A 15,448-nucleotide genomic window follows, 5' to 3' on the forward strand; every position below is an offset into this window, starting at 1 on the left:
CACTTGTGAGGGGTTTCTACTATTTAGGTACATTAGGGGCTCTGCAAACGCAACATGGCGTCTCATCTCAATTCCTGTCAATTTTGCATTGAAAAGTCAAACGGCGCTCCTTCCTTTCCGAGCTCTCCCATCCGCCCAAACAGTGGTTTACCCCCACATATGGGGTATCGGCGTACTCAGGACAAATTGTACAACAACTTTTGGGGTCCAATTCCTTCTCTTACCCTTGGGAAAATAAAAAATTGGGGGCGAAAAGATAATTTTTGTGAAAAAATATGATTTTTTATTTTTACAGTTCTGCATTATAAACTTCTGTGAAGCACTTGGTGGGTCAAAGTGCTCACCACACCTCTAGATAAGTTCCTTAGGGGGTCTACTTTCCAAAATGGTGTCACTTGTGGGGGGTTTCAATGTTTAGGCACATCAGGGGCTCTCCAAACGCAACATGGCGTCCCATCTCAATTCCTGTCAATTTTGCATTGAAAAGTCAAATGGCGCTCCTTCGCTTCCGAGCTGTGCGATGCGCCCAAACAGTGGTTTACCCCCACATATGGGGTATTGGCGTACTCAGGACAAATTGTACAGCAATGTTTGGGGTCCATTTTCTCCTGTTACCCTTGGTAAAATAAAACAAATTGGAGCTGAATTAAATTTTTTGTGAAAAAAAAGTTAAATGTTCATTTTTATTTAAACATTCAAAAAATTCCTGTGAAGCACCAGAAGGGTTAATAAACTTCTTGAATGTGGTTTTGAGCACCTTGAGGGGTGTAGTTTTTAGAATGGTGTCACACTTGGGTATTTTCTATCATATAGACCCCTCAAAATGACTTCAAATGAGATGTGGTCCCTAAAAAAAAATGGTGTTGTAAAAATGAGAAATTGCTGGTCAACTTTTCACCCTTATAACTCCCCAACAAAAAAAAATTTTGGTTCCAAAATTGTGCTGATGTAAAGTAGACATGTGGGAAATGTTACTTATTAAGTATTTTGTGTGACATATCTCTGTGATTTAATTGCATAAAAATTCAAAGTTGGAAAATTGCGAAATTTTCATAATTTTCGTCAAATTTCCGTTTTTTTCACAAATAAACGCAGGTACTATCAAAGAATTTTTACCATTGTCATGAAGTATAATATGTCACGAGAAAGCAATGTCAGATTCACTGGGATCCGTTGAAGCATTCCAGAGTTATAACCTCATAAAGTGACAGTGGTCAGAATTGTAAAAATTGGCCCGGTCATTAACGTGCAAACCACCCTTGGGGGTAAAGGGGTTAAAAGTGCTGTTATTGGGAATGCGCTTTGCTGGTCTCCCTTTGAGAGCTTTCTCCATGTGGACATCCCATTTCTGTCGCACGATGTAAATAGGAAAAAGGTCAAAAGCCAATAACGCTATGAGCTAGAGTAGAGGGCAATATCCAGCATGTTTAGCTATATCTCATTCTCCCCTGCAGCCGTAGCGTCCACTGCTGAGAACTGATTGAAAGGGAGGTCATCCACTGCTCCCTTATGAATGTCCCAAAAGTGCTGCATAGAATTAAATAACATGTTAACCTCCTAGACCAATGCAATTTCTCTGCTTTGAGCTCTATGGACATAATGTCACGTGACCCCTGCAACCGATCAGTCTTCACTATTGTCAGGGGCATGTCTGCTGCAATGGAATAGTGACGGCTGCAGCCGATCAATTTATGCTGGTAGGCTGCAGTGCTCACATGATATTATGTCATGCAATCGTTGTAGGACACATGGCTACGGGCGGGGAGGAAGTAGCACTGGTCTGGCAGTTAGGTACACATTTTATGCAGTGCCTTGGGGACACCCCTTCAAAACTGTATCTTCAGTATCTGATCTTGAGCTCCTCTTTCCTTTTTTCTTCCCCCTCTGGAGTAAAGATTCCCATACACCTTAGAGAGTATTAGAATAATGACAAACTCTCCCCACTTCCCCATGTGTGTCATAGGCCGAGCATTCATGCGTTCTCTATGGGGAGTGTGGAGTAAAGATTTGACAGACTCCTCTGGCTTACAGCGCATTTTCCTGCAGAACAGGGATCAGGGATGTCAACATAAACCCGCGGCAGGGTGCAATCAGAATATAAACCTATGATATACATCTCATGACCGAATATTGCAAGATCTTATTTGTTTTTGTTTTTTTAAAGCTAGTAATCTTACATCACATTTCTCAGGTTTTATTGATCTTATGGAAAGGTAAGGATAGAAGCATCTGTATTCATGCTGCAGATCTTTATACATGACTACAGGTAAAACGTCACCAGGGCTGATAGTAGCAACAGAGATCAGCAGTAGGACACAGGGAAAAAAAAGTCAGCAGTACGCATACTGCCTAATAAAGGGGTATTCTCATGTTATGAACTTAAAATAAGCATTAAAATAAGCAAGTTTCTATTGACTTGCTTTTCTGTATCTTCTCTGGATCTCCTGCTATGTGGGATTTTATATTACCTTACAGCTGATTGCTAAGGAGATCAACCACCAGAGACTAGCGGTGTGTGCCCAGAAGTAAAAATCCAGGCTGAGGAGTTAACTCATGAAATCCTAGCCACCTCTTCCAAGTCCATTGATTATTTTTTTTATAATATATATATATATATATAATCAGTTGGCTGACTCCCTGCCTCTCAGCTCCTGACTGAGCTGCTATCAGTCTTGCACAAACACAAAGCACTGCTGTCACCATGGGCAATTTCCTGAACAGTTCTCCTTTTCATCTGAGCCCTATGCTTGTTCAAAGTCACTGTTAGCTTTACAGTTATGGCCAAAAGTATTGACACCCCTGCAATTCTGTCAGATAATACTCCTTTTCTTCCTGAATATGATTGCAATCACAAATTCTTTGGTATTATTATCTTCATTTAATTTGTCTTAAATGAAAAAACACAAAAGAGAATGAAGCAAACAGCAAAACATTGATCATTTCACACAAAACTCCAAAAATGGGCCAGACAAAAGTATTGGCACCCTCCGCCTAATACTTGGTTGCACAACCTTTAGCCAAAATAACTGCGACCAACCGCTTCCGGTAACAGTCAATGAGTTTCTTACAATGCTCTGCTGGAATTTTAGACCATTCTTCTTTGGCAAACTGCTCCAGGTCCCTGATATTTGAAGGGTGCCTTCTCCAAACTGCCATTTTTAGATCTCTCCACAGGTGTTCTATGGGATTCAGGTCTGAACTCATTGCTGGCCACCTTAGAAGTCTCCAGTGCTTTCTCTCAAACCATTTTCTAGTGCTTTTTAAAGTGTGTTTTGAGTCATTGTCCTGCTGGAAGACCCATGACCTCTGAGGGAGACCCAGCTTTCTCACAGTGGGCCCTACATTATGTTGCAAAATTTGTTGGTAGTCTTCAGACTTCATAATGCCATGCACATGGTCAAGCAGTCCAGTGCCAGAGGCAGCAAAGCAACCGCCATGTTTGACTGTAGGGACCGTGTTCTTTTTTTTGAATGCCTCTTTTTTTTCTCCTGTAAACTCTATGTTGATGCCTTTGCCCAAAAAGCTGTACTTTTGTCTCATCTGACCAGAGAACATTCTTCCAAAACGTTTTAGGCTTTTTCAGGTAAGTTTTGGCAAACTCCAGCCTGGCTTTTTTATGTCTCGGGGTAAGAAGTGGGGTCTTCCTGGGTCTCCTACCATACAGTCCCTTTTCATTCAGACGCCGACGGATAGTACGGGTTGACACTGTTGTACCCTCGGACTGCAGGGCAACTTGAACTTGTTTGGATGTTAGTCGAGGTTCTTTATCCAACATCCGCACAATCTTGCGTTGAAATCTCTTGTCAATTTTTCTTTTCCGTCCACATCTAGGGAGGTTAGCCACAGTGCCATGGGCTTTAAACTTCTTGATGACACTGCGCACGGTAGACACAGGAACATTCAGGTCTTTGGAGATGGACTTGTAGCCTTGAGATTGCTCATGCTTCCTCACAATTTGGTTTCTCAAGTCCTCAGACAGTTCTTTGGTCTTCTTTCTTTGCTCCATGCTCAATGTGGTACACACAAGGACACAGGACAGAGGGTGAGTCAACTTTAATCCATGTCAACTGGCTGCAAGTGTGACTTAGTTATTGCCAACACCTGTTAGGTGCCACAGGTAAGTTACAGGTGTTGTTAATTACACAAATTAGAGCAGCATCACATGATTTTTCAAACAGTGCCAATACATTTGTCCACCCCCTTTTTTATGTTTGGTGTGGAATTCTTTCCAATTTGGCTTTAGGACAATTCTTTTTGTGTTTTTTTTTCATTTAAGACAAATTAAATGAAGATAATAATACCAAATAATTTGTGTTTGCAATCATTTTCAGGAAGAAAATGAGTATTATCTGACAGAATTGCAGGGGTGTCAATACTTTTGGCCATGACTGTATATGCAAATATAGTGATGACAGTGTAGATTTCAAAACAAGCATTGACATACATGAGTGTGCTAGAAGTAGCATAAGATCAGAAGTAGGGTGCATCTACTGAACCAAAACTGTCACTCAAAGATGAGTGCCCACCTCCAGCAACAAAGAAGTGAAGAAACTGGAACGTTGTGTGCTGCTCAGGACACGAGTTGAGAATAAAACTTTAAATTGCTGGCAAAAGCAGTGATTGTTAGTTTATACATGGTACTGCGAGGCACTTTTTTTTTCCATAGAAGCCATACTATGAACATTTCTGCCAAATGTGGGTGACCACACGTAAACTAAGGTGACACTGCAAAGTATTACCTGGGCCTTGGATGATACAGTGGTAATGTATTGTGTGAGATATAGTATAATAAATTACCTACCGTAATGACAGGACGTAATCGCGATGGCAGGGCGCCCATCATGTAAGCAAACTTCTTTATAGTGACCTTGACTATAATAGTGTACAAATGGCCTTGTTTTATGGCATTGAACAGTGTTATCACACTTTTACAATTATTTGCAGACTCAACACACACGTTTTAAATTCAATTTTGTTTTTGTGTATGTAAGGTGAAATTGTGTACTTGATGTTTTAGTGCCCTAATAGAATACAGGTTACGTTTCTTTTTGCAATTCTGGGAAACTGGGGCTATGTATAAATTACAACACAAAATTTCAGTTATGTATATATATTACACTGCTCAAAAAAATAAACTGAACACTAAAATACCACATGCTAGCTATCACTGAATGAAATATTCCAGTTGCAAATCTTTATTCATTACATAGTGGAATGTGTTGAGAACAATAAAACATAAAAATGATCAACGTAAATCAAAATTAATATCCCATGGAGGTCTGGATTTGGAATGATACTCAAAATCAAGGTGGAAAATCAAATTACAGTTTGATCCAACTTCAGTGGAAATGCCTCTTGACAAGGAAATGATGCTCAGTAGGGTGTGTGGCCTCCACGTGCCTGTATGACCTCCTTACAACACCTGGGCATGGGTCGGATGTTCTCCTGAGGGATGGATCTCTTTCCAGACCTGAATTAAAGTATCAGTCAACTTCTGGACCATCTGGACAGACTGTGGTCTGTTGGTGGATGGAAGGAGACATGTCTCAGATGTGCACCATTGGATTCACGTCTGGGGAACGGGCGGACTAGTCCATAGCTTTAATGCCTTTGTCTTGCAGGAACTGCAGACACACTTCAGCCACATGAGGCCTAGCATTGTCATGCATCAGAAGGATCCCAGGGCCAACTGCACCAGCATAAGGTCTTATAATGGATCTGAGAATTTCATCCCGGTATCTAAAGGCAGTCAGGGTACCTCTGGCTAGCACATGGAGGGGGTGTGTGGCTCTTCAAAGAAATTCATCCCCCACACCATTACTGACCCACTGCCAAATCGGTCAGAGCCTCATTCTCCAATGGATTAGGGGATGATAATGCATTAGGTACAGTAGTACGATGCAGGATGTGCTGTAAATGTTTTCAAAATAATTTGGGATAGTTATGAAATGTCCTATAAATGTCTTTCTGCTCCTGATGTAAGGATCTCGGCTTTTAGTTGAGATGAATCTGTGCTGCACTTTATGCACATGCTCAGTAGTGATCAGTGCTGTGGGGTCGTAGTTCAGATGAATCTGTGCTGCACTGTATGTACAGGTGCTTCTCCCTAGAATATCAAAAAGTTAATTTATAACTTCAATACAAAAAGTGAAACTCATGTAGAGTCATTACAAACAGTGATCTATTTCAGAGTAAGGGGGAACACACGGGCGCCTATACAAAATGGGTAGGCTGAAGCTGCTGGCAGTGGGACAGGCTCCTTGCGTATTCCTGTCTAAACACTAAACTGCTGCGCTACAGGAGTGAAACATAAAGTGAAACACGCGCTGTACAGAGATGGCAAGCCGGCAGCCAATGGAGTGTATACAGGTAGATTTTACTGACTCCTTAGTCGGTGAGTGTGGTAGATATCCCGAGGGTTTGGTACTGAGGCAAACTCTGTGGGGTGAGTAGAGAGCCTTGGGAGCGTCCTCCGTTGCTATGACTCCCCTCGTGTATGCGGAGATGCAGGCTGGCGGTAAGCTCTGGCCAAAGCACCACCGTAACAGTAGCGAGGTTTTGGGTGTGGTAAGGGTGACATCACCTAGTGCTCAACAACGGGTGTGTGGTGGGGCCAAAAACACCGACGCGTTTCGAATGACAGTTCTTCATCAAGGTTACGGTCCATACACCAACCCGTCTATATATACACACACAAAATGGAAAATGTATAGAGAAGAGTCCTAAATAGACCAGGTATTGCATGTAATGGTCACAAGTTCAGAAGAATAATTGTGTAAGTCTGGAGAAACAGACACACATCTTAATGGTTCTGTTAAAAATAGGGGAGAACAGCCATTAAGTCCTCAACTTTGTGTCCCCCTGTTGTGCCCCCCTGTGTTACTTCTCGCATAAAAAGCAAAATGAATCTAAAATATAACGGTAGGAGCGTCACTCTGTCCTAATCCTTTATAGACTTTGCAAGCGCGACGCACCTGCGCAGTCTGGACCCCACAGAGTTATGCAGCCCGGGAGATTGCGGTGTGCCTACCCGGGAGATTGCGGTGTGCCTACCCGGGAGATTGCGGTGTGCCTACCCGGGAGATTGCGGTGTGCCTACCCGGGAGATTGCGGTGTGCCTACCCGGGAGATTGCGGTGTGCCTACCCGGGAGATTGCGGTGTGCCTACCCGGGAGATTGCGGTGTGCCTACCCGGGAGATTGCGGTGTGCCTACCCGGGAGATTGCGGTGTGCCTACCCGGGAGATTGCGGTGTGCCTACCCGGGAGATCGCGGTGTGCCCACCCGGGAGATCGCGGTGTGCCCACCCGGGAGATCACAGAGAGAGAGAATATCCCAGGAGAGGAACAACTGGTCATGGATAATATCACTGTCGAGTAATAAATCCAAAAGAGGCTAAAAAATAAATAAATAAATGAATAGGCGGTTATCAATATGACGAGAAAAGGGTCTCTAAAATTAAAAAAAAAACTAGCAAGGAGCATACACAAGGTGTAAGATTATTTGCTGTAAATAAGAAGCTACAAAACCATGAATACCAGGAGAAGGCAGTGAACAGAAGACCCCGGTGTGTATGTTGGTGAGATTACCTGTAAATGAAGGGGAACACTCTGTAATTTGTGTAGTCAGTCTCCTACCATCCAGCTGCAACTTGTACTGAGCAGTGTGAGATTTCACCAGTGGCAAGGAAGGATACTGAAGAGCTGTCAGTTGGGTTAGGTGGGTGGAGACAGCCATTTTTACATAGACTTTCCAAATTAGCACACCTGTCTCATCAGGTTGTATTTTACAAAAGGCATACAGCTTTTAGAATGAGGAGTTGTCCAGGCTGTTACACTCCCGACTCCTTGTGACTTTCTGTGATGTCCCTTTTAGTCCGGTGCCTGTGGTACTTGCTGTTCGTGTGTACCCCCTGGCCACAGATCAGGGGGCCGATGTGGAGATACCTGGCTTTGTGCTTTCTCTGTGTAGACAGTGCATGGCGTGGGACGCTGTTTGCAGAACTAAACAATCTAAATGAACAAGGTTAAAAAGCAAACACCAGCGTATGGCTGCAGATGACGGCGCACCAAGGCAAACAGGCCTTAACGGTGACCTTCCCGGATTGTGGTCACATCTGTTATCGATGAGTAAATTTTGTACAGCCGGTGAGCAAAAATGCTGCGTTTTATGCACAAAATCTTCTGCGTTTATCAGTTGCAGCCAAGTGTTTGTGATTTCATGGAGGCTCGGGCCTACTTTGCATTTACCGTGAATTATTTGCGTTTTTCCCTACAGGCTTTTATGGGAGCCTAAAATATACTTGTAAGAAACCCTTTTGTGAGTAAAATCCCAGCGCCTCTGCGCTTTATAAGCGGCTGACAAAATATAAAATATGCTGCTTCTGAATTAAAAAAAGCAGTGAAATGCAACAATTGGTAGATTGTTATTGGGCATTTAGGTGCAGACGCCTGCAGGGAACAATGCAGTGGACAAACAGCATTTTTTGTATGTGGGAACACGACCTTAACCCCTTAGTGACGGAGCCAAATTTTTGAAATCTGACCAGTGTCACTATATCTGGTAATAACTCTGCAACGCTGCAACAAATCCCAGTGATTTTGAGATTGTTTTTTCGTGACACATTATACTTTATGGTAAAGGTAAATGTAGGTCAATATGTTTTGTGTTTATTTATTAAAAATATCAAAAATTTGAGAAAAATGTTAAAAAATTAGCAATTTCCTAAATTTGAATGATTATCCCTCTAATCCAGATGGTCATACAACAGCAAACCATTAATAAATAACATTTCCCACATGTCGGCTTTACATCAGCACCATTTGTAAAATGTTCTTTTATTTTTTTAGTATTTTAGGAGGTTTAAAAATGTAGCAGCAATTTTTCATTTTTTCAAGGAAATTTACAAAATTTATTTTTTTAGGGACCTATCCATGTTTGAAGTGACTTTAGGGGTCCTATATATTGGGAAACCCCCAAACATGATACCATTTTCAAAACAGCACCTCTAGACATATTGAAAACTGCTGTCAGTAAGTTTATTAACCCTTCAGGTGCTTTACAGGAATTAATGCAAAGTGGTATGACAAAAATGAAAATGTGTATTTTTACCACCTAAATGCCTCTAACTTCTGAACAGATTACTAGAGCTGTCAGACTGTAAGGCCGCTATTTGGTCGTGAATTGCCATGGCAAACATCAGGACCACAAAATCATGATCTAAGGGCACAAGTTTGGACAAAGAGGAAGCCCCCACAGTCTGTTAACCATTTATAATGATGTAGTCAATATTGACAGCAGCATCTAAGGGGTTAAACAGATATGGACGGTGCAAACACTGATCGTGGCTAATGCAGCAAGTTGTCAGCTATAGTAGACAGCCGACAGCTACTGGATTGTCACCTGTATGGGGAGGCTATTCTCTTATATCTCAGGTCAGTTAAAAGACGTATTGGCGGTCACTAAGGGGTTAAAGGCGTTCATCAGTGTCTGACCGGTGGGGGTGCGACCCTCTGCATTGGCGGCCGGAACTCCACAGCTCCGTCATCTGTATAGTGGCCGCAGCCAGGTACTGCACTTCTGCCACCTAATCAAACCAGTAAGGAGTGGATGTGCAGTACCGGGCCGCGGCCACTAAACTGCCGACAGCTGAGCAGTTCTGCCCGCCATGGACACCAGGAACAGCTGATCGGTTGCCGGGTGTCACATTCCCCGCCGATTACACCATGATGAACTATCCTCAGGATAAGCCATCATTGTTAAAGTCCTGGACAACCCCTTTAAGGTTCACCTATATACACGTGGGGCCTGTTTTTATAAGAGATCGGCTATGTTGCTAGATAACCCTTTAAGCGTCTGGTGGTTTCACATCTCGGACGTCAGTGGTTCTTGTAGGGATCCATCTTGTCTCTTGCTGCGTTCCTTGGGAGTGTTCAGTGTCTCTGAGGTAAGATGGATGACAGGAGCGCAGCACAAATGGTGGGGCGCCGGCTGTGGAACATCTCGCCAATGCTAACTTTCCCTGAGAATGGGACACTTTGTAGTCGCTGAGTATTGATGTCACTTTTCCTTCTCTCCAGGCTATGAAAAGACAGACGACGTGTCAGAGAAGACGTCTCTCGCTGATCAAGAAGAAACCAGGACTATTTTTATCAACCAGCCTCAGCTCATAAAGTTCTGCAACAACCGGGTCAGGTAGGAGCCAGTATAAGACCGGCTAAGTACGGGGGGCTCCTCTATTTCACGTCCCCCTGCTTTCACAGAGCTGGTGGGGCGAGGGTTACAGAGTCGAGCATGTTTTTCATTACCATGAAAGTGGTAGGAGATAATATAACACTAATTAAGCCCTAAGTAAAATGAATCCGTCAGCATGAAACCATTTGTATGTGCATATAGCGCTTTCCAAGACGAGTCCAGCAATACCTTTACATGGTCATCCTGTTCCTCCTTGCTGAGCTGAGATATCAGTGTTAGAAGTTATATGCAAATAAGGCTGGAGGGCTACGGCAGATCTGAAGCCACCGTCACTCCAGCTCTATTTCCCGCCCAGCATCGCCTCCACCTGCTTGGCTGACGGGCTCTAAGCTGTGTGACTTCAGGTAAAGGAGCCATCTGTCAAGCAAGAGAAGGCATGGTCCGGACATAGAGCTGGAGTGACACAGGCTTCCACTGAAGACACTCGGTGAGCACCCAAGCATGCTCAGATTACACCTTATCCCAGCACGTTCGCTCAGCACTACATGGCAGCCTTTGGATGGCAGATGCCACGTGCTGCTCAAAGTGTATAGCAATGTACACATCCATCTGATAGGCTTCATGCTGGTGGACACACATGCTCAGTCTCCCCACAGCCAGTCCTCATTGCAGAGCAGCCAATAGAATTGCTTTCTGACCTGCCTGTCAGGAAAGGAGCAAAGGCAGCACGGTGACTCAGTGGTTAGCACTATATGATGGCTCAGTGGTTAGCACTGTATGGTGGCTCAGTGGTTAGCACTGTATGGTGGCTCAGTGGTTAGTACTGTATGGTGACTCAGTGGTTAGTACTGTATGGTGACTCAGTGGTTAGCACTGTATGGTGGCTCAGTGGTTAGCACTGTATGGTGGCTCAGTGGTTAGCACTGTATGGTGGCTCAGTGGTTAGCACTGTATGGTGGCTCAGTGGTTAGCACTGTATGGTGGCTCAGTGGTTAGCACTGTATGGTGACTCAGTGGTTAGCACTGTATGGTGACTCAGTGGTTAGCACTGTATGGTGACTCAGTGGTTAGCACTGTATGGTGACTCAGTGGTTAGCACTGTGTGGTGGCTCAGTGGTTAGCACTGTGTGGTGACCCAGTGGTTAGCACTGTATGGTGACTCAGTGGTTAGCACTGTATGGTGACTCAGTGGTTAGCACTGTATGGTGACCCAGTGGTTAGCACTGTATGGTGACTCAGTGGTTAGCACTGTATGGTGACTCAGTGGTTAGCTCTATATGGTGACTGGTTAGCACTGTATGGTGGCTCAGTGGTTAGCACTGTATGGTGGCTCAGTGGTTAGCACTGTATGGTGACTCAGTGGTTAGCACTGTATGGTGGCTCTGTGGTTAGCACTGTATGGTGACTGTGGTTAGCACTGTATGGTGACTGTGGTTAGCACTGTATGGTGACTGTGGTTAGCACTGTATGGTGACTGGTTAGCACTGTATGGTGACTGTGGTTAGCACTGTATGGTGACTGTGGTTAGCACTGTATGGTGACTGTGGTTAGCACTGTATGGTGACTGTGGTTAGCACTGTATGGTGACTGTGGTTAGCACTGTATGGTGACTGTGGTTAGCACTGTATGGTGACTGTGGTTAGCACTGTATGGTGACTGTGGTTAGCACTGTATGGTGACTGTGGTTAGCACTGTATGGTGACTGTGGTTAGCACTGTATGGTGGCTCAGTGGTTAGCACTGTATGGTGACTGTGGTTAGCACTGTATGGTGACTGTAGTTAGCACTGTATGGTGGCTCAGTGGTTAGCACTGTATGGTGACTGTGGTTAGCACTGTATGGTGGCTCAGTGGTTAGCACTGTATGGTGGCTCAGTGGTTAGCACTGTATGGTGACTGTGGTTAGCACTGTATGGTGGCTCAGTGGTTAGCACTGTATGGTGGCTCAGTGGTTAGCACTGTATGGTGACTGTGGTTAGCACTGTATGGTGGCTCAGTGGTTAGCACTGTATGGTGACTGTGGTTAGCACTGTATGGTGGCTCAGTGGTTAGCACTGTATGGTGGCTCAGTGGTTAGCACTGTATGGTGACTGTGGTTAGCACTGTATGGTGACTGTGGTTAGCACTGTATGGTGACTGTGGTTAGCACTGTTGGTTTGCAGCTTTTGGGTCCTGGGTTCAAATCCCACCAAGGACAACATCTGCAAGGAGTTTGTATGTTCTCCCCATGTTTGTTTGGGTTTTGCCCAGGTTCTCCGGTTTCCTCCCACACTCCAAAGACATACTGATAGGGGACTTAGATTGTGAGTCAGTGATAATAATGTCTGTAAAGTGCTGCGGATGGCGCTACATAAGCAAAGCATAATAAAAAAATAAAATAAAATAAAGCCCCTGCAGTATAATGACAGCAGGAGAACTATATTATATATAGTAGAATTGTGCAGTATTACCACTGTATTGTTCAGTATGCTTCCACATGTGAAAAGTTCACTGACACTATGGGTCACACCGGGGGTTTCCTCCGGGTGCCGGTGGGGGCGAAACAGCCTGTGACCGTAACAATGTGTGAATATTATACATACATACATGAATATATGAGTAAATCTAATTGAAGGGAATCGGTCAGTAGGTTTTTGTTACCTAATCTGGGGGCATCATAATGTAGAGATAAGAGGACCTGATTCCAGTAATGTTTCACTTACTGGGCTACTTGCTGTAGTTTTGATATAATCACCGATTTATCAGCAGGAGATTATCACTAGAGGATTATTAAACCTGCTGCCAAGTAGTGCTCCATATTTATCTGCTCTGTATAATCCTGTTTCCATTACTGATTAGCAGCTTTCTGCCTATGCAGTGTACACAGAGAACTGCCAATCAGTGGTGTGGGCGGAGTTACACTGAGCTCAGCAATCAGAACTGGTACATCTGCGACAGATAAAATGAGGATTTTATCAAAACTGCAAAAAGCAGTGCAGTAAGTGACACATTGCTAGAATCCGGGTCTCTTCCTCTACATGCTGCTTTCAGATCGGGTAGTAAAAACATGTTGACAGATTTACTTTAAAGGGAACCGGTCACCCCCCCTGGGCCTATTAAGGTAAAATAGCCACCTTCTGCATCACTAAGGCTGCATTCTGTGTGGTGGCTCTTATGTTTAGTATCCCAAGTAATGCTGAAATAATGACTTTTATAAATTTCCTGCCATACCTCTATTGCGTCAGGGAGGTATGATTTCTCCCTGACTCTAGCGCCTCGCAGCCGTCCATCATCCCACCGGGTGCCGCCTCCTCTCTGTCTTGTGCCATCACTGGCGCCTACGCTCTGCATTTATTTCGCTGCCCTGGAACTTACATCAAGTGATGTATGTAGATTGCGCCTGCGCGCATCTGATGCCCCAGATGCCGCCTCACAGTGTGTTATGATGTATTCATGATGTGGGGCTGGGAATCTGGCGCTGTGCGCAGGCGCAATCTGTTCGCATCGCTTGATGTAAGTTCCAGGGCGGCGCGCACGGTGCATGCCCAAGAAATAAATGCAGAGTGCTGCTGCTGAAGGTGGCTCTTTTACCTTAATAGGCCCTGGGGGGTGGCGGGGGGGGGGGGGGGGGGACAGGTTCCCTTTAAAGTATACTTCATTTGTCACGAAATGTCACTATAAAAATGCATACGTTTTTATATAATTATACCTGATGATGTTGGTGTACTTGCTCTGGAAATCCATGTTATAATGGCTGTACAATACTTTTGAAAATTGTAACTTTATGTCTGATTGACTGCTCCTCAATGTCCCTGCTGCTGCTGAATTCTCTCACTGCTCAGTACAAGCTTCAGCCGTCAGCCTGGCTGGGCGTGCACTGAATACACGTGGACTCATGGTCTTTAGCTGGATGAGTACACCAGCCCCCTCAGGGCCATTGAGCAAAGTATGCAATGTATATTATGAATTGTAGGGATTGTTTGACCTTAAATGAAAAGCACAATGCTATTCTTCATGAAGGCGTCTCCGCTTAGATCTTCTGGTGCTTGCTTACAGCATGGCCAGGTCCGTGCTGTGGGAGGAATCATCGGTGATGCAGTGGCTGTCATAATAACTATTTCTAATGTTTCCTCGCCGACTTCTTTCCCCATGGGTAAAGGTACATTATAATTTAGTGCTGTATATGAGCGTAGTCTCATGGGTTAGCTCCTCGCAGTCAGGCTGATAAATCAAGCTCGGTAATGTACCAGCGGTGTTTTTCCAAGGCAAGAACTAGTGTGAAATAATAAATAATGGAAAGAGAAAATATCTGCTTTGACGCTGAAATTCTGCTTTGTTTTCCAGCACTGCAAAATACAACCCGTTCACATTTCTGCCAAGATTTCTCTACTCACAGTTCAGAAGAGCAGCCAACTCGTTTTTCCTGTTCATTGCCTTGCTCCAGGTAAGCTGCATAATGTGAGCTATCAACTGAGCGCACCGTACGCTCCCTCCTGCCTGTGTGCTTCTGCTATGGCTGTATGCTCATGCTGCATAATGTGAGCCGTCAACTGAGCGCACCGTACGCTCCCTCCCGCATGCGTGATGCTGCTATGGCTGTATGCTCATGCTGCATAATGTGAGCCATCAACTGAGCGCACCGTACGCTCCCTCCTGCCTGTGTGCTTCTGCTATGGCTGTATGCTCATGCTGCATAATGTGAGCCGTCAACTGAGCGCACCGTACGCTCCCTCCCGCATGCGTGATGCTGCTATGGCTGTATGCTCATGCTGCATAATGTGAGCTGTCAACTGAGCGTACCGTACGCTCCCTCCCGCATGCGTGATGCTGCTATGGCTGTATGTTCATGCCGCATAATGTGAGCCTTTAACTGAGCGCACCGTACGTTCCCTCCCGACTGCATGATGCTGTTACAGCTGTATGCTCATGCCACAGTGTGAGCCGTCAACTGAGCACACCGTACGCTCCCTCCCGCCTGCGTGATGCTGCTATAGCTGTATGTTCATGCTGCATGATGTGAGCCGTCAACTGAGCGCACCGTTCACTCCCTCCCACCTGCGTGATGCTGCAATGGCTGTGTGCTCATGCTGCATGATATGAGCTGTCAACTGAGCGCACCGTTCGCTCCCTCCCACCTGCGTGATGCTGCTATGGCTGTGTGCTCATGCTGCATGATATGAGCTGTCAACTGAGCACACCGTACGCTCCCTCCTGCTTCTATGGCTGTATGCTCATGCCAGGGACTGTCCTCTAATATTCTGGTGGTACTTCTGCTCAA

General features: G+C 44.8%; 1 protein-coding gene across 5 annotated transcripts in view; it reads left to right on the forward strand.

The window, feature by feature from the left end:
• ATP8A1 (ATPase phospholipid transporting 8A1) overlaps positions 1 to 15,448 on the forward strand; it is a 291,307-nt gene that overhangs the window by 25,421 nt on the left and 250,438 nt on the right. For all 5 annotated transcript variants that reach the window (XM_069744529.1, XM_069744527.1, XM_069744530.1 and 2 more), the window contains exons 3-4: positions 10,079 to 10,193; positions 14,515 to 14,614. In XM_069744529.1, coding sequence (XP_069600630.1) covers positions 10,079 to 10,193; positions 14,515 to 14,614 — 215 coding nt within the window. The remainder of the gene's footprint in view (positions 1 to 10,078; positions 10,194 to 14,514; positions 14,615 to 15,448) is intronic.

The sequence above is a fragment of the Ranitomeya imitator genome, chromosome 1, assembly GCF_032444005.1.
Source record: "Ranitomeya imitator isolate aRanImi1 chromosome 1, aRanImi1.pri, whole genome shotgun sequence".
Classification (NCBI taxonomy): Eukaryota; Metazoa; Chordata; class Amphibia; order Anura; family Dendrobatidae; genus Ranitomeya; species Ranitomeya imitator.